At 41.1% G+C, this 21,295-nt stretch overlaps 1 protein-coding gene across 1 annotated transcript in view; it reads right to left on the reverse strand.

Annotated features, from left to right (window-relative positions):
- Positions 1-21,295, reverse strand: part of mical2b (microtubule associated monooxygenase, calponin and LIM domain containing 2b) — a 76,068-nt gene that overhangs the window by 22,478 nt on the left and 32,295 nt on the right. Inside the window, exons 6-18 of the mRNA XM_085780081.1 lie at positions 19,627-19,782; positions 19,429-19,529; positions 14,786-15,043; positions 14,533-14,648; positions 12,800-12,926; positions 11,690-11,780; positions 8,575-8,722; positions 7,050-7,246; positions 3,347-3,441; positions 2,971-3,039; positions 1,674-1,802; positions 509-715; positions 62-325 (exon numbers count right to left, since the gene is read on the reverse strand). Of these exons, the coding sequence (XP_085636207.1) occupies positions 62-325; positions 509-715; positions 1,674-1,802; positions 2,971-3,039; positions 3,347-3,441; positions 7,050-7,246; positions 8,575-8,722; positions 11,690-11,780; positions 12,800-12,926; positions 14,533-14,648; positions 14,786-15,043; positions 19,429-19,529; positions 19,627-19,782 (1,958 nt within the window). The remainder of the gene's footprint in view (positions 1-61; positions 326-508; positions 716-1,673; positions 1,803-2,970; positions 3,040-3,346; positions 3,442-7,049; positions 7,247-8,574; positions 8,723-11,689; positions 11,781-12,799; positions 12,927-14,532; positions 14,649-14,785; positions 15,044-19,428; positions 19,530-19,626; positions 19,783-21,295) is intronic.

Consider the following 21,295-nt stretch of genomic DNA (forward strand, 5'->3'; position numbering starts at 1 on the left):
TCTTATAAGGTTAAAAGTTGAGAGGATTAAAAATATCATGAAGAAGCGACGTGAAATTCACCTGCTGCTGCTGTGACGTCTCAGCGGCTTCGCGGTCGATACTCGACAGAGCAGAAACAGAGCAGAAGTGTCTGGTTGTGAAGTCGGGGGAGGTGCATTCTGGGTAGTAATGATGCTCGGTAGCGTTAGGGCTCGGGGAGCGAGGAGGACCCAGCGGGCTCCTCAAGTGTGAGGGGGACGGAGAGCGACTGGAGGAGGCGCTCAGAGAGAGGTGAGAGAGGACGCTGGTCTGCTGCGTCTCCAGTAAACGGAGGTAGACGGACGGCTGGAGGAGGAGACGAGGAGACGAGGAGGAGACGAGGAGACGAGGAGACAAGGAGCAGGAGGAGACAAGGAGACGAGGAGGAGACAAGGTAGGAAACAAGACAACGTTTACGGGTTTATGGTGAAAATATTAAAATTTAAAACGCCACTTTAAGACTGACTCAACACTGATGAGCACGAGTACCTGCCACTTGGGGCGAGAGGGGGGCGGAGGAGGAGGAGGAGGAGCGTCTTTAGGCTTAGCAAAACGAGGGTTTTCTGTCTCCTCCTCCTCCTCCTCTTCTTCGTCATCATAATCATCATCATCATCATCATCATCATCCTCCTCATCTGAGAGAGGAAGTGGGGAGGTGGAAGGAGACAAAGGAGGACTGGATGGGTCGTCATCAGACTGAGGAAAGGGAAGAAAAGGAAAAAGGAAAGGAAAGGAGATAAGAAATAGAAAAGAAAAGAAAAGAAAGGAAATGGAAGCGGAAAGGAAAGGAAATGAGGAAAAGAAAAGAAAGGAATGGAAAGGAAAGGAAATGAAATGAAATGAGGAAAAGAAATGGAAAAGGAAAGGAAATGAGGAAAAGAAATTGAAAAGGAAAGGAAAAGAAAGGAAGGGAGATGAGGGAAAGAAAAGAAAGGAAAAGAAAATATGAGAAAAGAAAGGAAAGGAAAATATGAGAAAAGAAAGGAAAGGAAATAAGGAAAGGAAATGAGAAAGGAAAGGAAAGGAAAAGAGGAAAGGAAAGGAGATGAGGAAAGGAAAGGAAATGAGGAAAGGAAATGAGGGAAGGAAAAGGGCAGTTAAGAAGGGAAACTTTCAGCAGTGGTAAAGAAAATTGAGATTTGATTTATCAGCGAATAAAAACGAAATCATCATCAGAGCATCAGAGCCGGCGATGAAGTGGGAAGGATTTGAATGTAAATACTCCACGCCAACACACGGAGAACACATTGAAATAACTTGATTTATCCCAAAAGATCTTTTCTGTTTTAAAACTGCTCCGTGGGAAAAGGAAAAAATAGAAATGTTGCTGGTACATGTAGCAAAAAAACTTTCAGCCATTTTCTATATCAAAGCTAAAAATCAAACTGAAGAAGCTTCTCAGACGAGCGGTGAAACGTCTTCAAGAAACCAAAGAGAAGTCCAGTTGCCTTCTTCACTTCAGACCACAAACCGAGACATGACTCAGACATCAAAGCTAAAGATCCACAAAGAGAAACGACTTCTCTTCTCCCGACACGTTTGCTTCAGCTCAGGTGAACGAACCAGAAAAACCACAACAACTCTGAATGAAAAATGTCCGAGTCCAGAGTCCAGAGTCCTTACCCTCCGTCATCAGACTCACTGTGCCTCTCACCTTGCTGTGCGTCATCGCTGTCGAGGAGTTCTCCTCAAACTTGGCGAGCAGCTGCGTTGCCATGGAGCGGACCTTGTTCTCCCGCAGCTCTCCGTCCTCGCCAGCAGGGAGCGCACTGTGACAAGACAACTGTTGCCGGGGACACAGACACAGACACAGACCGGTGAGACGACGTTACATTACACAAGGTCTCGCTGTTGTCTTTACGGTAAATACAAACATTTGTTTAATAGAAAATGGATTTTATTTATTTTTTAAAGCTCTCACTGGTCCCTCACCATCCTACATTAACTCTTCAGTATCTTTTAATGCAAGTCTCTATCACACACGTTCAAAGGACCGGCTCGCACTGCAGGTTCCCTCTGTTAATACTGGATTTGGAAATTTTCTTCCTGTGCACCTGCAACCTGAACACTCTGCAAAACCATCTGAAACTTACCACACTTTTATCATTAGGACACTTTAAATCCATAACTGCATCTTATTTTACCTCCAACTGCTCCTGTTTTTAACTAAACTTCTCTGTTTTCAATTTATCTTTGTCACTTTTACTTTTTTGGTATTTTGGATATGCTTACCGTATGTATACGTTTTGTGTTTTGTCTCAGCTATATTGTAAATGAGGTTGCTCCTCAATATATTTCCGAGTTTAAATAAAGGTTTTAACAATGATGATAATAATTTGCATGACTCAGTTAGTGCTCAACAATGTCGTTGTCTATGTTGTCTTTGTCTATTTTTTGTTAAAACTAAACCTCATTTTATTGTTTGCATGTATCATGTGCCTCTGTATTGCATGGTTTTTTTTGTTATTAAACTTTTTATTTGAAGAAAAATAGGTTTAAATGTTGCTCTTAAGTTTTTTTTACATGCCATTAAGTCTTATCATCCAAGTAGATAATGAAAGAAAAATAGATAAATAGTTAAAAATATAAATAAATACATTCAAAAAAAAGAAAGAAAGAAACATTTACATCATTACAAAACCACCCATACTTTCTCCCATCACAGTCCTATACAGGTTCTGAACTGGTAGGCAACTTCAGGATTCAAAAAATTAGAAATGATAATAACTAGAAAAATAAAAATAGAATAAATATGTGTTTTTATTAATATTGATATTTTTCTTTTTCTTTTATTGTTCTGCATGCTTGAAAAGACCATAATTAACTGTTTTTAGGGTGACAGTTAACATTTGTCCAGGGACGACTACACATTTACGTTGCACTCTGAGTCCCTGTTAAATAAACCAACATCAGCACTTTTGAATCGTCGACAGTGACACTCGTGAACGTACCTCTGTGAGGTAGTTGTTGCCCTTTCGTCGCCTCTTGTTGATAGAATCATCTTCAGCCGTCTTATCTTCCTGTGACGACAGAAACCAAAGTTAAAGAGACAATAAAAGTTTTGATCCAGGTCGTCTTCCTTGTTCAAACACACAAAGATGAAAAACTAATCATGCAATACACTGCTCACGTGAGGAGATATCAAAAATCAGCTGTTGTTCGTGATTAGATAACACGTTTATTACAGAGTCTTGATCTTTATATTTGTTTAATGTTATCTAATCAAGGTTTCATGGGGTGTAAAGTGCACTGAAGATGAGAGGGGAGGGAGGAAAGAAAGAAAACAAAAACAACAAGAGGAGAATTAAAAGTGAGACTTCATTGTACCCTGGGTATCCTCTTCCTGGCTGGAGGCAGGTTCAGGAGCTTGTGGTTGGTTTTCGACTGATAATCTTCGCTGTTTTCATCTGGTTCTCTCGTACCTAGAAAACAAAACACAAACATTACAGGTTTCACATGACGGCTGTTTTTATTGCATTTTCAGAACAGTGGAAAAATGGAAATAAAGCTCCCCAAAATTGGATACACAGCAGTTGGTTAGGGAAACACAATCATGTACATGTGCAAATTACATTTTATTTAATAATGTAAGATAAGGTTTATTTAGACTGTGAGGTGGTAAACTACATAATCCACTTTCAGACTGACACAGTGGCACAGTGATGTGACGTCAGGCAGAGAGAGAGGTGATGTAGGACAGTTGTCTGCGTTCAGTCGTCCTGAAGTGGATCAAGTTACCCAGATTAACGTGTCGTTGCTCTACACACAAACAACATTAGTAGATTAACTCATTAAAACTAGAATTACACCAACTAAAATTGCTGAAATGAATGTGTATATGGCACAATGGTGCTTACAGTAACTAATATTGACATAGTGGAGAGCACAGAATTTGTGTATTTTCAAAATGTGGCCTGCTAGAACCGATTTTTCCATCTCCAAAGGTTTTTGTAATTATGTAGGATTTCTCTAGGGATTGACAGAAGTTACCCACTATGGAAAGAATCGCCTTGTTTATACTATACTTCCGGGTAGAAAACCAGCATGAGAACATTGACTAACGAGAGTTTCGCTATATCTAATTTTTCACACACTATATCACCGTTTAGACTCATCTGATGTTTATAAAGTCTATAAAGCCAATGATTGGACACTCATTACTATGTGTACACGTTTTTGTAAAGTCATGGTTATCGTAAATTGGCAGAGCTAACTGTTGCCTGTTTAACTTAAATAACTCAGTGACTCAATAAACGGTCCATTTCCAGCGGATATCTTAGTTACAACATGATTGAGCTAACTGGAGTAGTTTCATGTCGTGTCCGACAACGGGAGGGTTTTAACAGTTGACGTCCTGATGTTAGCTTAGCTACCGCCGTTAGCTTAGCTACCGCCGTTAGCTGTCCCTGTACAGTTGAGCCACTGATGCTTTCTAGACACCGTGAAGCCCCAAAACTGAATGAATACCACACATAGCAATCATTCAATCATTTCAGATTTGTCTAAAAGCTGATATAGTGGCGTGAAAAACATGATATACTGTATATAGCCAAGGGGTCAGTTGTCGGTCTGAGAAGTGAAGCTCACTTCCGCGTTCAAAAAACTGCAATCCCCTCTTCTTCCTCTGGGGGCTGGTGTCAGAAGGGAGCATTCCCCATAGACCCCCATGTTAAAATCGCCGACTTTACATCCTCAGTAAACATGTTAAAAGCCTGGTGTCAGAACGTTTTTTCGTCTCAATCGATAGTTTCTACCCCCGCACACACTCTGAGGGGGGTGAATTTTTTTTTAACTCTACCGTTTTACTGTTATTAGGTTAAAACTCTGGCCAATTAGGGCGCGGAAACGTTGAGTGACAGGTCCGAGCAGCTCCGTGAACAGCTGCTTCGAGGCCAGTGGGCGGGTTCTCGGCCGGCCAATCCAACATGGCGCTGTTCAGGCCGCCATATTTGAGTCACAAAAACGACTCCCCAAAACCAATGGGGGACGTCACGGACGCTACGTCCATTCTTTTTACAGTCTATGTATATAGCCAAACTCTTGTTCGTTACTATTGTTCTCATGCTGGTTCTCTACCCGGAAGTACAACAAGGCGATTCGTTCTAGAGATTTAAAAAAGTGAATTGCTCTTTGGGGCCCCAGTGGTCACGGGGCCCCGAGCCGAGTCTCGTTTTCTGAAAATAGTCCATATTTGAGGTCTGGACTGCAACATCTGTACAACATTGCTATTTCAGAAGAGCAATAGCCTATTAGCATCATTCCAGTAAAACTGCACACAGCATAGATTTCACTGAAGAAAAAAAAGCTAAATATAACCGAACGGTTCACTTAAGCTCCTGAAACGTCTGTGAGTGTTAAGTGAAGTGAATTCCCATCAAATGGACTGTGAAAACGTTCACCGGCCGGCGTTGGCGGGGGTAAATCATTTTTTCCCAGGCCTTCAGAGGTGTGGGTTTCTCCGTGGTGACAGCAGCAGCAGCGGCGGCGGCGGCGGCACAGAGGGTCTGCAGGACTTTTAACAGTGGCGGCATTTATTAAAGTGAAACGTGGCTGAAGCTGAACCGGCGGTGTGACCGTGGCTGATCGAGGGCCTCCAGAGTTATGCAGAGCTTCCACAGACATATCACACATACCAGTCGTGTCTCTGGCAGCGACCGACTTGACCACGGTTGTGCAACATGCAACTGCATCTCGCACACTGACTGGATAAAACAGTTTCCTGAACCTCAGTTACTTCACACTAGCACCTATTCAAAATGTAGCCGCTTTTTAAGCTTCTTTAAACCGTCGTCTAATCATCGTCTCCAACCCAAATCGAGACAGACGCCCCACACACACTGGCAGCATCCTGTGATATTTTGTTAAATCCGACTTCGCCCCAGTCTGTGAAGGAAGAAGGAATGAAGATCCTGTTTTCACAGCTTTTTTGGTTCGGTATAGTATTACACTTCTTTTTTTTTTTTTTCTGTGTGTGTGGTTGGGATGCAACTCGTCTGCGTCCAACAGTGCAGCACTCAAGTCGGCCAAGACATTTTTTACCATCTGTTTGTTCAGTTGCAGCTGGATCCACTTTTCATACGCTGCCGAAGTGACGTTGTGTATGTAATATAATAATTTCCTTTTGTCAGAGAGACGTTGAGGCGTTGTGAAGTCAGGAGGAGCAGCACCGACGCTCTGAATTCTTCTTGATCCAATGAATTTCAATTGAAACACCAGACTTTTCTTCAAGGCTGCAGTTTGCAATGGTGCTGTGTTTAAGTTTTTATAGATTTGGATTCAAGGATTTAATGAAATCTGAACCGGTATTTAAAGGTCCCATATTGTATAAAATGAGATTTCCGTATATTTTGTTTCTTTTATTCATCATGAAGCAGCTCTGGGTTTTATATTAACACTGCAAAAGTATCAAAGCACTCGGTTCACAAAGAAGTTCACTGCAGCCTGTTTTCAGAAAATGAGGCAGCAGGAAATCTGTGACTTTGTGATGTCACAACAAAATGTACTGTTTGTTTGTTTTTTTGTATTGTTTTAAGTTTAATTCCACCACCTACTGTAAGTATTGCATAATTGTTGGATGTCCAGCCATGAATGGTAATATTAGAGATTTCTCTGAAATACCAGACACTTTAATCCTGATTTGAACGGCGGTTCAGCTCATTTCAGAGCCGACTGACCGTCCTCATTTGCATTTATCGGCGCGTTTTGCCTCGCTACATCTGTTACCAGTCGCAGGCCTGACCAGAAAAGCCTATAATGAGATGGTTTTTCATTCTTAAAACCACAACTATATCTCTCTGTGGATCAAAACTTGAATTAAAACCCTGTGTAAGTGTGAAATATGGGACCTCACGTGCAAAAACTCCAAAATAATTAATTCCATGAGCAGACTGTTTGGTCTGCAGCTTAGCATTCACAATATTGAGTGGCAGGAGATTAGCATTACGCACACAGACCTGTTAACAAGACAAACATTGTTCATGTGGTGAAAAATAAATAAATAACTCAGTACAGCAGCAGGACGGACACTGACCGTTGTTGACGGGTGAGTTCCTGAACGCCTCGTAGAACTTGGAGAGGTAGAGGACCATCAGCAGCTTGTCCGGCTCGGCCTCGGCAGCCATCTCCTTCCCCGTGGTCACCGGCTGGATGCTGAACTCTCGCTCGGCCACGTCGAACGCCAGCTGGTTGTTCCCGGCCACGTCCTCCTCGTTGAGAGATTCATAATCACTGAAAATGTAAAGAAAGTTGAGTTTATACCTCGAGTTGACAGGCAGAAGAAGAAAACTTTGAGCCAACAAACAATGTTGTGATATTTCAAAGGAATGCATCCAACATATCGATGCTAAGATCGACTATGCCATCTTTAAGATACTTCTTTTTTTTTTTTTTTAACACAGAGCATTAGTACATGAATAATGGCATACTCAGTTATATCCATTACTACTTCACATGTAAAAGAAAAGTCACGCCTCCTTTGTTAATTCAAGTACCAGAAGATTATTAGCAAAATCGCTCATATAACAACTATGATGACAAAAGAGAGAATGGCGAATGGAGAATGGGAAAAAGAGAAAAAAGAAAGAATAAAACCCTATTAAGTAAATTCAAGGGGTTGAGGATAGGTTAAAAGTTGTGTACAGTTTATTTGCATGGGGATTATGTATTTGTTTCAGACATTGCTTTAACAAGGAGAGTTCATTTAAGAGTAAACCATGAGGGGGGGATTTAGTGTACCAACATTTGTGTATGTAATATTTCATAATTATGATGAGATTATTTACTAAAGATTCAGTTTTGTTTTGTTTTTTTAATCTTTGAGGATTACTTCCATTTTAATATGTTTAAGAGACCATAAGTCTTTGTCTTTGACTATTCTTTGAGGTAAATGTTAATGTCATCATGCAAACAAGGTGGCAGGATGTTAACGTAGCAACATAATACATTACTTTGCTTACATACATTTTAGGATGGCAAAAAGCTGATTATAACATGTTAGTTGGTATCATTAGGTAAAAGTTGGGACCATGGGGAAAAAAAATTAACCACCAAACCATCCCATCATCTCCATATGAGATCTAACGCTCTAAGCGGAATCACAGCTGGCTGCGATGACGAGGATGACGTGAGTTTGAGTCCACAAAATGAGATGATGTCACTCCAGTCGATGACTCTGACACTTATATTTGGTTTTTGTCAGTTGTGTGTGAGCAGACTGGACCAAGTATGGAGTGTGAAGTGTATGACAGCCTGTTTCTGAATCAGATTAATCACCAACCCCCCAAAGAAGGAAAAGAAAAGAAAAGAAAAGAAACTTGGAAAGATTCTCAGGGAAAATCACATGCAAAGTGTTAAATACTAATTCAGCATAAAGATGAAATCCATTCTTCCCATTCTTCTCACAGTTAAGCTGCTCAGTTCAAAGAGAGCTGATCTGGAAAGGTGACTCTTCTCACGCTTACGTAAAAGAAAAAAAGAAAAAAGAAAAAAAAAAGGCCTGAATAACTGTCAACAACTCCCCCACGTGTTTCCCTGTGTGCGTTTGTGCGTGATCTTACATGAGGTCGGGCCTCTGGCGGTGTACGAGAGCGCAGAGCGCCAGGCCGTTCCTCCACGAGGACGTGAGGTTGGTGATGTCGACGCCTCTGTAACCATGAGTCTGTTTCTGACACCAGGTCAGCAGCCGGCCGGGACGCACCTCCGACTCTGCAGGAGAGAGGAACAGCGTGTCATTTAAGGTTGTGTAGCATCGCAGGAAGAACTGTTTCCTTCCTTTCTTTTTCTTTTTCTTATGCCAGAGAGGATAAGGTTATCACTAAGTGCTTTATTTTTGTCAGAGAGCGTTGACACAATAATTCAATAAAAACACAAATGACTTGTGGGCTCACTCGGACTTCAGCCTTGTGTGATATGAAAGACTTGAACGACGTCCAAAGCCCAGAGCAAAAAGAGCGATCATCATATCCACAGACGAGAGCAGTAAGAAATTCAGGCCAGTGCCCAAACTGGCCTACTTAGAAAAATCTGCAGCGCTCGCTTTGATGTGATTTAAAACGCATAGCTGTAACTCCATGGGAGGATTTGTTTTACATGTCAGTGTTTTATCTGCAGAGCGAAAGGAATGGAGGGAAAATCAGAGGGAGGTGGGGGTCATGGTGGACAGCCTGGAAACTTTGTGTATGAACATTATAACCTCTGTGAAGATTGAATTTAGCACATGACCCAAACACTGGAACTGATTCAGATCTGGAGCGTCGAGACTTAAAGACTTAAAGATGTTACTATGTGATATGAAAAGACAGAATTATCACCTACTCTGCATTTCCCTTAAGTTATAGTGCAGTTTTTTTTTTTAGCATCTTCTAGTTTAGAGCTACGCTACGGAGGCTCATGGGATTTCTTGGTTTCCCTCATCAAACTCATCAAATACACAATCCAACAACTCCAAAACGCTCTGGTGGACAAGTTGTGACCTGCACATTCACCACACTATGAGATGATAACAGAACGTTACCAGACAGATGAGTTGTTTTAGAGGTAAATGCAGAGACTGCTTGATGAAAAACTGCCCCCGACGGGAACGCACATCAGCAGTTTTACATTAATTTGTTCCGTTATTATCTCATAGTGTGGTGAATGTGCAGGTCACAACTTGTCCACCAGAGCGTTTTGGAGTTGTTGGATTGTGTATTTGATGAGTTTGATGAGGGAAACCAAGAAATCGCATTAGCCTCCGTAGCGTAGCTCTGAGCAGCTCGCGGATCTGCTCCGCCGTTCTAAAAATAGCTTGCACCGACAATTAAAGGTAACGAACCTACTGCTAAGACTATAGGGATTATGGCAATGGGCCAATTTGCCAAAAATGTTGAACTATCCCTTTAAAGTGCATTTATCATACAGTAAATGTCATAAAAGGCTAGTTTCTCCTTGTTTCTAACAAAAGCAGGCAGCATTTTTTCAAAATAAAAGCTCAGACAAAGTTATTGGACGCTACCTGCAATGCATCCATCTATCCATCCATCCATCCATCCATCCATCCATCCATCCATCTATCTATCTATCTATCTATCTATCTATCTATCTATCTATCTATCTATCTATCTATCTATCTATCTATCTATCTATCTATCTATCTATCAATCAATCATCCATCCATCCATGAGAAGGACAGAAACATAACCCCAGATAAATGTGTAAATAAGCCACAGTTTTCTAACAGGTTCACTATGACAACATAACATGAGATGATGATGATGATGATGATGATGATGATGCGTCAGCGTTGTGTTTACAGCTGCAAGCGGAGACCAAACAGTGACGTGGGTTCTCCGCCGTAGCAGAGACGATAAAATGTGTCGCCCCCATGCCGATGCTGCTGTTTATCGCTCCAACCCTGCTGTTGCAAAACAACAGCGTGCAGGCCAGCACATGTCTGTCACTGGCACCGTGACGCTTGAGCCTCATGTGGGTGTGTAACCAAATCTGTCCGTATTGTCTGCGTGGCGAGGCGTGTCGGCCTGCGACTGAGGTAAAAGGCTAAAGTTTCCCCTCAACAACACTGTGTCAACCTGTTTGTTTGTTTCTTTTTAAATCTCTAATCAGGAGTTCATTATGGTTTATTATGAAAATCTTTCTCAAAGCCGGTTCAGGTGATGCTGCGCTGTTGCGTCAACACAAAGATGATTTCATAAACAGTGACTGAGCGTCTTAATCGGCTCTTTCATGCGGCGTTAACGGGGCTGTGGATGCGGTGACTCAGTGGAGGATCAGGTTACTGTTACAACACGACAGGGAGCTTTCAAAGAAGAAATACTGAGGAGTTGAACTTGGCACCGGCATCTACAGTTATATTGTGTTAATCAAGACGGAGGTGTGAACACTTTGCGGTTAGAAAGTCAAAGGGATCTGCAGGTTGACTTTTACAGTTTGTCCACACCCTGAACCTAAGGATGGAAATGTATGGGATCAAATAAGCGTCCAAAAGATTTTGCACTTGTACAATGATATTCACAGTTTTGTATCTGTGGAAATATTTTGTGCATCTGCAAAAAGAAAAAAAAAAAAGATAGACCCTGTAGTTACAAGTAATACTTTTTATTTATTGGAAAGCTTATATATATATAGCCTATTGTTTTTTGAGAATCATTTATTTAACGTATTACTAGGCAGCACTTTACAACAGTATTCTATCTTTTATTTTTGTATTTAGTATAATGTTAGAATTACAGTTGACTGTTCCTAATAAACAACAAGCAAATTTAGGTTTTGCATTTTGTTAACATACTGTACTGAAAACGAACCGAACCGTGACCTCAAAACCGAGGTACGTATCGAACTTCATCATTTTTGTGTATTGTTACACCCCTAGAAATGTGTGCGTCTGTCAAATTTTTTTTTTTGCAGATGCACAAAATATTCCCACACATATAAAACTTTTTTTTTTACATGTGCACAAAATATTTTTACAACTACAAAACTTTACACATGAACATCAAAGGCAAAGTGAAGCCATGTCATCATCACCGCTACTTGACTGGAAACCACAAATAATCATAATCAAGGGTCATAACTCTCAGGTTATTGGATGTTTCCCTTGGCCACAGTACAACAGCAGGTTTTATAACAATTCCCTCAGTAGCCAAAGACAATAACAACATTGTTTCTGTGTCTCACCTTTTCTGGACAAGTTGACTGATCGACCGGTGGGACCTCCTTTCTCCCGGTGACACGAGCTCTGCTGCCCGTCGATGAACAGGTGACGAACCTGAGGGCAAAGACAGAGAGAACGATGTCACGATTACAGATTTTCTTGGTACGATTATTGTCAGAGAAATAATCATGATGTTATGATTATCACGATTATGATGCATTAATTAATTTCACAACACTATGAAGGTGTAAAGTCAAAAATATTATTACATTACTTATTATAAACACCAAATATTTAAAAGTATCTATTAATATAGGACTAGTTATTAATCCTCCAGGGGAAATGTTTGAAATATTCAAGTCATTAATTGTCATCTGTACCAGTATCTGTTTTTGTTTTTTAATTACAAATGACAGGCCAACATTTAAATTCCAACAAATTCAGTGTTACATAATTTAACCCAGTATCTGTGCATTTGCTTTTGCTTTTGCTTTGGTGATACATATTAGAAGTATTTCCTCTTTGATCTGCTACTTCTTCGTGCATGTTTTAGAGGCTCCCCGAGCTGTTTTGGTTTTACCACTCGGGCACGTCTCTGTTCTGCAACTCGCATGGAACGAAAACAAAAGTTTCACACGCGGTTGTTGTGTAACTTTTGTTTGTTGTTCCGTGTGAGTTGCGCTCTTCTGCCTGTATACAGTAGCTCCAGCATAATCTTTTTTGGAAAGTGACAGTATAGAGGAACCTTTACGATGAATTAATTAATTGTGACGTTCAATACCGCGATTAACTGTGAAAACAACTAATCCTGACATCCCTACCACTCCTGACTGAGCCTGAGGTTCAGTTTGAATCTTAAGACGCTGCATAAAAACAGACAGAAAAGCCCTGGAGAAACCGTGGAGAGCTGATGGTGCAGGAGGGAAAATCACAATGTGGCATTTGTATCAGGAAAGATTCAAAACAAGTCTGAGCTTCGTGGTAAACACTTTAATCCAGCATGACCGTGACTAAGAGCGGAAGATATTTTCCTCTCTGTACTTTGTAAATTTAACTACAGACTACAAAAAATAATAATAATAAAGTGTATTATCATTAATATTATTATTACATAAGAGCTGCACTGGACTGACCTGATGTGGACGCACGCAGCTGGAGTTGAGGTTGGGGTAGCGGGTGGCGGGATCAATGGCGTACTGTTCAAAGTTTTTGCTGATGTTCTCCGTGGTGGTCTGAGGCAGCAGGCGGTAAATACTCTCCCTGAGGAACAAACAGGGCAGATAGTCAGATGTAGGTTTGACTGTGAGATTCAAGACGATGAAGCTTCAAACTCACCACCTGATCTGTGTAAAGACGCCGAGAGGAACAAAAATCCTGCTCAGAGAACATTTAGCATGACATCTACATCACTTTAAGTGCATTCACCCTCACACGTGGACAAGTCCCAGCTGGTTATTGTGAACTCATGACTACCGCTACTTAATTTATATCAGTGTGTGATATCAGGGCTGTTTGTCATCTCCTTCAAAGTGCACGCTGACTTAAGTATGAAAGGTCTAAAAAGGCAAAAAGGAGGCAAAGCAAATGTATTTTTATAGCCACAGCATCAGACACAGAGGCCATTCAAAGGCCTGGACAGAAATAATCTAAAATCATAAAAACTGCAGTAAAAAGCTTCATAAGAAAACACAAGGCAATAAAAAAAAACTAGGATTATGAAACAGGTGATATCTAGTGCAACATTACTGTAAATCCTGGTTCCAGCAGTGGGCAGCTTTAAATCTAAGCATCACAAGCTGAGCAGCTCCTGCAGATCACTGAGACTTAAAGGGATAGTTCAACATTTTTGGCCCATTGCCATAATCTCTATAGTCATAGCAGTAGGTTTGTTACCTTTAATTGTCGGTGCAAGCTATTTTTAGAACGGTGAAACAAAGCCGCGAGCTGCTCAGAGCTACGCTACGGAGGCTCATGGGATTTCTTGGTTTCCCTCATCAAACTCATCAAATACACAATCCAACAACTCCAAAACGCTCTGGTGGACAAGTTGTGACCTGCACATTCACCACGCTATGAGATAATAACAGAACGTTACGAGACAGAGTTATTTTTTAGGGGAAAATTCATGCAAAACAGCTGATGCGTGTGTTCCCGTCGGGGGCAGTTTTTCATCAAGCAGTCTCTGTATTTACCTCTAAAACAACAAGTGTGGTAACGTTCTGTTATTATCTCATAGCGTGGTGAATGTGCAGGTCACAACTTGTCCACCAGCTTGCACCGACAATTAAAGGTAACAAACCTACTGCTATGGCTATAGGGATTATGGCAATGGGCCAATTTGCCAAAATGTTGAACTATCCCTTTAAAATGTTTATGCACAGTGGATTAAACATTTCAGAAACATATTCAGCATCTAAAACTATTTAGTGACTTGTAGACAATAAGTAAGTGCAAAGACCTGAGGTGCCACTGGCTGCCTCTCGGGGTAAGATTCTTCACTTTTTCCATCTTATATAATGGTATTTTTTTGGAAAACTCACATCCTTAGGCAATCTGGTCAAAACATTATGAGATATTCTGTGCAGAAAGTTCACATTTTATCCTGAGAGTGGTCCTAGAAAAGAAAAAAAGGAGTTTCCAAAGTAGAAAAAACCCCTGGAGGCGACTGTGCGGCTCATTAGAGGACGGATTCATCACTCTGAGGAGGATGAACAGCATTTTGCTTTGGACCCAAAATATTACTGGCAAACGGACAAAGTGCTCTTGATCACAGAGCACAGACGCGTCTTTTATGCTCATCTAAGGTTACAGAGTGGAAGATAAAACACACACACACACACACACACACACACACACACACACATACCTCTCAGCCAGTATCTCCAGAGGGCTCCTGCCTTGTGTCCAGCCCTTCACCATCCAGGCCGTGTCGAAGGCTGCCAGGAAACCCCGAGCACAACCTGTACCCATCGGCCAGAACGGCTGTAAGGGGAGAACACGAGTCCAGCATGAACACACAGCAGCTAAACACACACACACACACACACACACACACACACACACACACACACACACACACTGAACGACGGCCGCCACCACCACCAGTCGGACGCCATTACCTCCAGCAGACTGTCTCCCACCAGTGCGACCAGCAGCTGGTGTCCGTGTTTCTCCCGGATCAGGGCGGCGTTCTCCGAGGCGTACATGCTGGTGAAGTCGAACATGGCCACGTCCGGCTGCCCGTAGTGGTTGATGGCGTAGTCCAGCGACGGCAGCTGGTAGTTTGTGCCGAAGTCGGCCGCCTCGCGGGCGTAGGAGAGCAGCGCCTCCTGGTTGACGTTGTCCGGACTCAGCAGTCGCTCCGTTTCTATGTAATCCTGTTACAGACGAGAGAGAAAAATAATACAGCTTTATTTAAACTTATCATGATTATAATATTTATCATTATAATAATAAAGTAATCAATGTGTATAGAGTTCTACTGCAGTGGATTTGAATTTGTCTCGTCCAAAGAGCTGATAAAAAACAGCTTAATAATGATTAAATGCATTTTAGGTACAAATCTCAATATCTTTTTAAATTGCTTTATCAAAAGGAAATTTCTGTGTGAAACTTTTCTTAAATAACATATTTTTTTTATCGTTATTTACCGATGTTAATCTGTGATTTATAACGTTTCCTGTTTTTGTGTATTTATGCTCGTTTGTTGCAAATAAAAAAGCTATTAAAAAAAAGCTTAATAATGATTAAATGGAACTTAGGTAAAACAAAACATCTCAATATCTATTTAAATCACTTTATCAAAGAAAACTGCTGCGTGAGACTTTTTCTTAAATATATTATTATCATTCTGTATCACTATTCTCGTTTTTGTGTTTTTATGCTCCATCATTGCAAATAATAACTGTATGAATAAAAAATTATTGTATTTTGTTTTTTGTTTTTAAATTGCTTTGCTTTCACCTCTCAGGTCGCATTTGTAGGAGTCAATAAACTCTAAACTAGGATATAAAAGCATGTAATGACAATTTTATCTTTGGCTTTGGTATTTGAATGATGTGTGGGTGGGATAGTTTATAGTTTTAGTATGCTGTATTTTATTATTGTTATACACTATTGCTTTTATACTTGTATTTATTGTCTCATATTTATTGTCATTCTATTGCACTATGGTTAGGTCAGGGTATCCTAAACCAATTACGTTGTTACACTGTTTACAATGACAATAAAGCATATTCTATTCTATTCCGTTCTAGTCCATTCTATTCCATTCCATTCTATTCTATTCCATTCCATTCTAGTCCATTCTATTCCATTCTATTCCATTCTATTCCATTCCATTCTATTCTATTCTATTCTATTCCATTCCATTCAATTCCATTCTATTCCATTCTATCCCATTCCATTCCATTCTATTCTATTCTATTCTATTCTATTCTATTCTATTCCATTCCATTCAATTCCATTCTATTCTATTCCATTCTAGTTCCCTGACTGGTTTTCAGTCATTTCAAGGAATTCAGGTTAAATATCATCCATTAGGTGTTGTTGGCGTTCAGCCACGTAACAATAATCAGTGGTGAAGCTGTTACTTTTTCACCAGAGGAATCAGAGTCCAGAGTCGACCATCGTGGCTCCTCACAGGCCACAGTGACGAGTTGAGTGATCAATCTAAACATGAGAGACACCGCCTCCTCCCTCTGTGTCACTCAGGAAACAACCAAGTTATTTTGTTTAGACTTGTAAACACGAGCGAGATGAATCGTTTTAATCTCATTAGAAAACAAGACGCAGAAAATAGATTCATTATTCTCCTGAAATTAAATGAAAAATGTTTTTAGGCCGATGTGTTTCCTTCACCGTGGCAGGACGAGTTGGTGAGTTTGTTGAATCAGTGAGCTATTATGAGTGATGAGGCCCCACAAACAGCTGATGTTGTGACACATCACTCCGCACTAATGGGCACTAATGTAAAACGAGACAGAGCGACCGCCGAGGGTACGGCGAGGCGGACTGTCAACACCTGTGTGTGTGTGTGTGAGACGGTGTGAGTGTGAGAGAGAGAGGGAGAAGGAACAAGAACATGGTCCACGTGTGTATGCCACTACAGTATGTTTTGTTTTTCCGTGTGTGTGTGTGCTTGTGCATGTGTGTGTGTATTTTCAGATAATCGTCCCGGCTCACTCTGGGTGCCAGTGTTAACAGCTGTCTTCCTCATGGGATCCAGTCGACTCCCCGATGTCATAATAATAATAATAAACTAATTTATAGTCTAATCTCTGTAGAGGCCAGCGATCCTGACTCATAATGTGTGTGTGTGTGTGTGTGTGTGTGTGTGTGTGTGTGTATGTGTCTGTGTGTGTGTGCAGGGTGAGGTGGGGTGAGTGTTTGTGAGCTTATGGGGGTCATGGAAGAAAGTTGATAGAGCACAATCTAATTAGAGCCACATTTCATTATCATTCCCTATGGAGACCAATCACTCACTGCCAGGCTGGCGCACGCTGGCACACACACACACACACACACACACACACTCCTGTTCACCCAAATTACCCTTTAGACTCTCTGCTCCGGCCTCCGGCTTTAAAACAGACGGACCAGCCTGTATGAATTAAAGGAATACTTCACCCAAAATCGGCAATTCACCAATTTTCTACTCACCGTCATGCCAAGGAAGTGTTTGGAGAACTTTCAGAGTCATCAAAACGCTTTTGGAGTTCCAGGGGGGGTCCGGCTGGCAACGGGTTTTCATATAATGGAGGCGGATAGAGTTCACTTTTGAATCGTCCAAAACACACACTATGAAACATCCAGATACCTCCATACTGCTCGTCTGTACTGACCCAAGTGTCCTGAAGCCGCCACATGAAAAAGTTGTTTGATCTCTGTTTTTATCCTTGTTGTAGCAGTAGCTCCCAGTGGCTCTGTTGATGTTTGTGCACATGCGCGAGATTTGCTGCGAGATGTTCGTTCGTCGTTGTAAACCATTGGATGTTTGATGTAAACACGGAAGAACATCTCGCAGCAAATCTTGCACAGCCACTGGGAGCTACTGCTACAACAAGGCTAAAAACAGAGATCACATCTTTTTTTCTGAACAACTTTTTCATGTGGCGGCTTCAGGACACTTGGGTCAGTACATACGAGCAGTATGGAGGTATCTGGATGTTTCATAGTGTGTGTTTTGGACCATTCAAAAGTGAACTCTATCCGCCGCCATTATATGAAAATCGGTTGCCAACCAGACCCCCCCTGGAACTCCAAAAGCGCTTTGATGACTCCCAAAGTTCTCCGAACCCTTCCTTGGCATGACGGTGAGTAGAAAATTGGTGAATTATCAATTTTGGGTGAAGTATCCCTTTACTGTAACTGTGCGTTTCGAGTTCAGCAGTGTTTCAGAGCACAGAGTTGAGCCGGTGACGCGCTCTCTTACTGTGAACCTGCTGTTGTACAGTTGGTGAAGTTACTGATCAGTTTGTCAGTGGAGTTTGTGAATGATCTTGTTCTTCCTGCAGGAAGCGGTGACAGTGTGACGTGGAAGAGATGTTTGGAGTTTGGAGAATGACATTTAAAGAAGGAGAGAGAGTCTACAGCCACAGAGCAGAGTGACCTTTACACAGCTGTGTGTGTGTGTGTGTGTGTGTGTGTGTGTGTGTGTGTGTGTGTGTGTGTGTGTGTGTGTGTGTGTGTGTGTGTGTGTGTGTGTGTGTGTGTGTGTGTGTGAACTATTACAGTCCAGTGACGTTAAGTAAAGACTGACTCCACCACCTTACACCACCTTTAGCCGTGTTAGTTTTACACTACAACAATGGTGTTAGTTGTAGGTTCAGAATGAAAGTAGGTGCAGCAGGTTTCACTAAAACAAGTTTTCTTCAGTGAATACAGTATTGTATTTACGAAGGAGTATTAGGGCCAGCCAAAAAAAAAAAAAAAACAGCCAAAAAAAAAACAAAAAATCCGGCACAAGAAAAAAAAAAAGTCAGGCAAAAAAAATAAAAAACTGCAGGCTTGACCACGTACCACAGCGACATGACAGCAGCAGAGTGACAGACAGGCTCTTGTAGTAGTATTTGTGAATACTACAAATACTACAGGAGAGGAGGAGAGGAGATAGGTCTATCCTGTATAGTATTTGTATTTGTAAATACTACAGGAGGAGGCAGAGACCTGGATCGCGGTGGTCTAGTCACGGAGGTGTCTCCAGTCACGTTTAGTCGCGCTAAACGTTAGCTCATATAATGTCTCTATGCAACTTATAAATTATTGTGTGTGTGTTACAGCAATGAAGAACATGCATTGCTGATTGCTGCACGTTAGCAGCAGGGGTTGGACACGGAAGTGATTCGTGTTTTCATTGTCAAACTCCGGCATTGAGTCAAAGTTAATCGGCTTTATTGTTCACTTTTATGGCGCTGCAGAGTTTGGCAGCCTGTCTGTCACTCTGCTGCTGTCATTGAGCCGACAGTCGCTTGTCGCTTTGTTGTGGTAGGTGGTCAAGCCTCTGCAGTTTTGTTTTTTTTTGCCTGGCTTTTTTTTTTTTTTTCCCTTGTACTGGATTTTTTTTGTTTTTGCCTGACTTTTTTTTTCTTGTGCCGGATTTTTTGTTGTTGTTTTTGCCTGACTTTTTTTTTCTTGTGCCGGATTTTTTTTTTGGGGGGGGCTTTTTTTTTTGGGGGGGGGGGGGGTTGGCCCTAATACTCCTTTGTATGTATTTGTATGTATTTACGAGTGAGTGTGTGTGTTTGTGCCAAGGCAAACTCACGTGTAAGATGACTCCCTTCTCCAGCAGACTCTGCTTCTTGGCCGTCATGACGAAGTAGTGGGTGTTGTCTTTGTAGTAAACTATGTTCTCCAAGTCGATTCCTGAGAATATGAGCACATTAACTCAACAGGTGAGTTTAAATAAGTTAAATAAATAAATCATAAAAGTCTGTATGCCATGTTTGTTTGTTTTTCTCACCTGTATCCTCCCTGAGCTCCAGAAAGAACTTCTGGTTAAAGATGAACGCCACGCCGCTGATTTCTTCCACTTTGGCCTCTGCGGTCGTGTTCCTGTTGACGAAGTTGGCCGTGATGGCGATGGCCAACTTCCCCCGAAACTCTTTACGACCAAAACCTGCCAAGAAAATGTTTCTTTAAATGGGATTTTTTTTTTTCCTTTTTTAAATAAAATGCATTCAGTGACTGGATACAGGCAAGCTGAGTCACTTATGGAGTTTACAGTAAGTCACCATGGTATGACGCAGTATTAGGGCCACACTGAGAACATTTTCTTTTACACAGACTTTGAGAATAAAGTCATAGTTTTACGAGAATAAAGTCATAATATTACAAGAAAACAAGTCATAATTTTACAAGAATAAAATCATAATATTACAAGAATAAAGTCATAATACAATGCCTGTCCAAAAAAAAAAGTCACACACTAACATTTCTTTGGACCGCCTCTGGCTTTGTTTACGACATGCATTTGCTATGGCATCGTTTCAATAAGCTTCTGCAATGTCACAACATTTATTTCCGTCCAGAGTTGCGTTAATTTTTTAAAGATTCTTCAGGTTCAGGTCTGGACTCTGTGGTCACATTGGACCACATTTCTTCCTTGAAGAAGATGTTTCCCCACTCTCCTTCCAGGTTTTAATAATGCGTTGGACAGTTCTTAACTCAATTTTCGTAGTCTCAGTAATCTCCTTAGATGTTTTATTTGCTTGATGCCAATAATTTGACCCTTCTGAAACAGATTAACATCTTCTCCACGACCACAGGATGCGTCTTCCGACATGGTTGTTTAAGAAATGAGACTGGATCAGTTAGGGTTAGATAAGTTGAAACATAGCTGAAACATAATCATCCATGCAGTAATTATCCAATGGGAGGATCTGACCTATTAGCTTAGTTAAATTTAAGTGGTGACTTTTTGGGGGGGACGGGCAGTGTATTTTAACCTGTTGTTTTAGCAGTAAAGTTGTTAAAATGTGACTGTGGAGCATTTTGTGTAGTTGTACCTCAGTATAGGTTTCACAAACAAGGAGATGCTTAATTTTTGGGCACATCAGCACCACATTGTCATCAGTATCAGGACTTTGGAAAGGAATATGCAAGAAAATGCATCTGTTCTGCAGAAAGAACCAGGCGGATTTGGAGGAAGTTGCTCCTTTTTTTTCATAAAATTGCCACTTTATTCTCGTAAAACTATGACTTTATTCTCAAAGTCTGTGAAAAAAACTTTTTTTCTCAATGCGGCCCTAATTGTCTGTGGTACCATAGAGACATGGAGCGATCTGGAGTCGATGGTTTTAGTAGAGGACCATGTTTAGCTCTGAAGGAATCAGTTACTTTATGTGTCAGCAAACACAACACTTACACAAAACACTAACAAAGCTCTCCAACACTTCATAAACCCACACACACACACACACACACACACACACACACACACACACACTTACACGCGCAACACTGACCCAATACAAACTATTAAGCCTCCAGTTAAAACTATGTCAACAGGAAATGCTTTGCCCCAGTGACTGAAAGCAGCTTTGCGACACCCAGACTCATTTCCATCAAAAAAGAAAAACAAACACTTCTTTGACTGGAGGGTGACCGTTTAAAAAAAATGTGGGTCAGTG

The sequence above is a fragment of the Trachurus japonicus genome, chromosome 6 (genome assembly GCF_045865225.1).
Source record: "Trachurus japonicus isolate A0001 chromosome 6, Traja_1.0".
Lineage (NCBI taxonomy): Eukaryota > Metazoa > Chordata > Actinopteri > Carangiformes > Carangidae > Trachurus > Trachurus japonicus.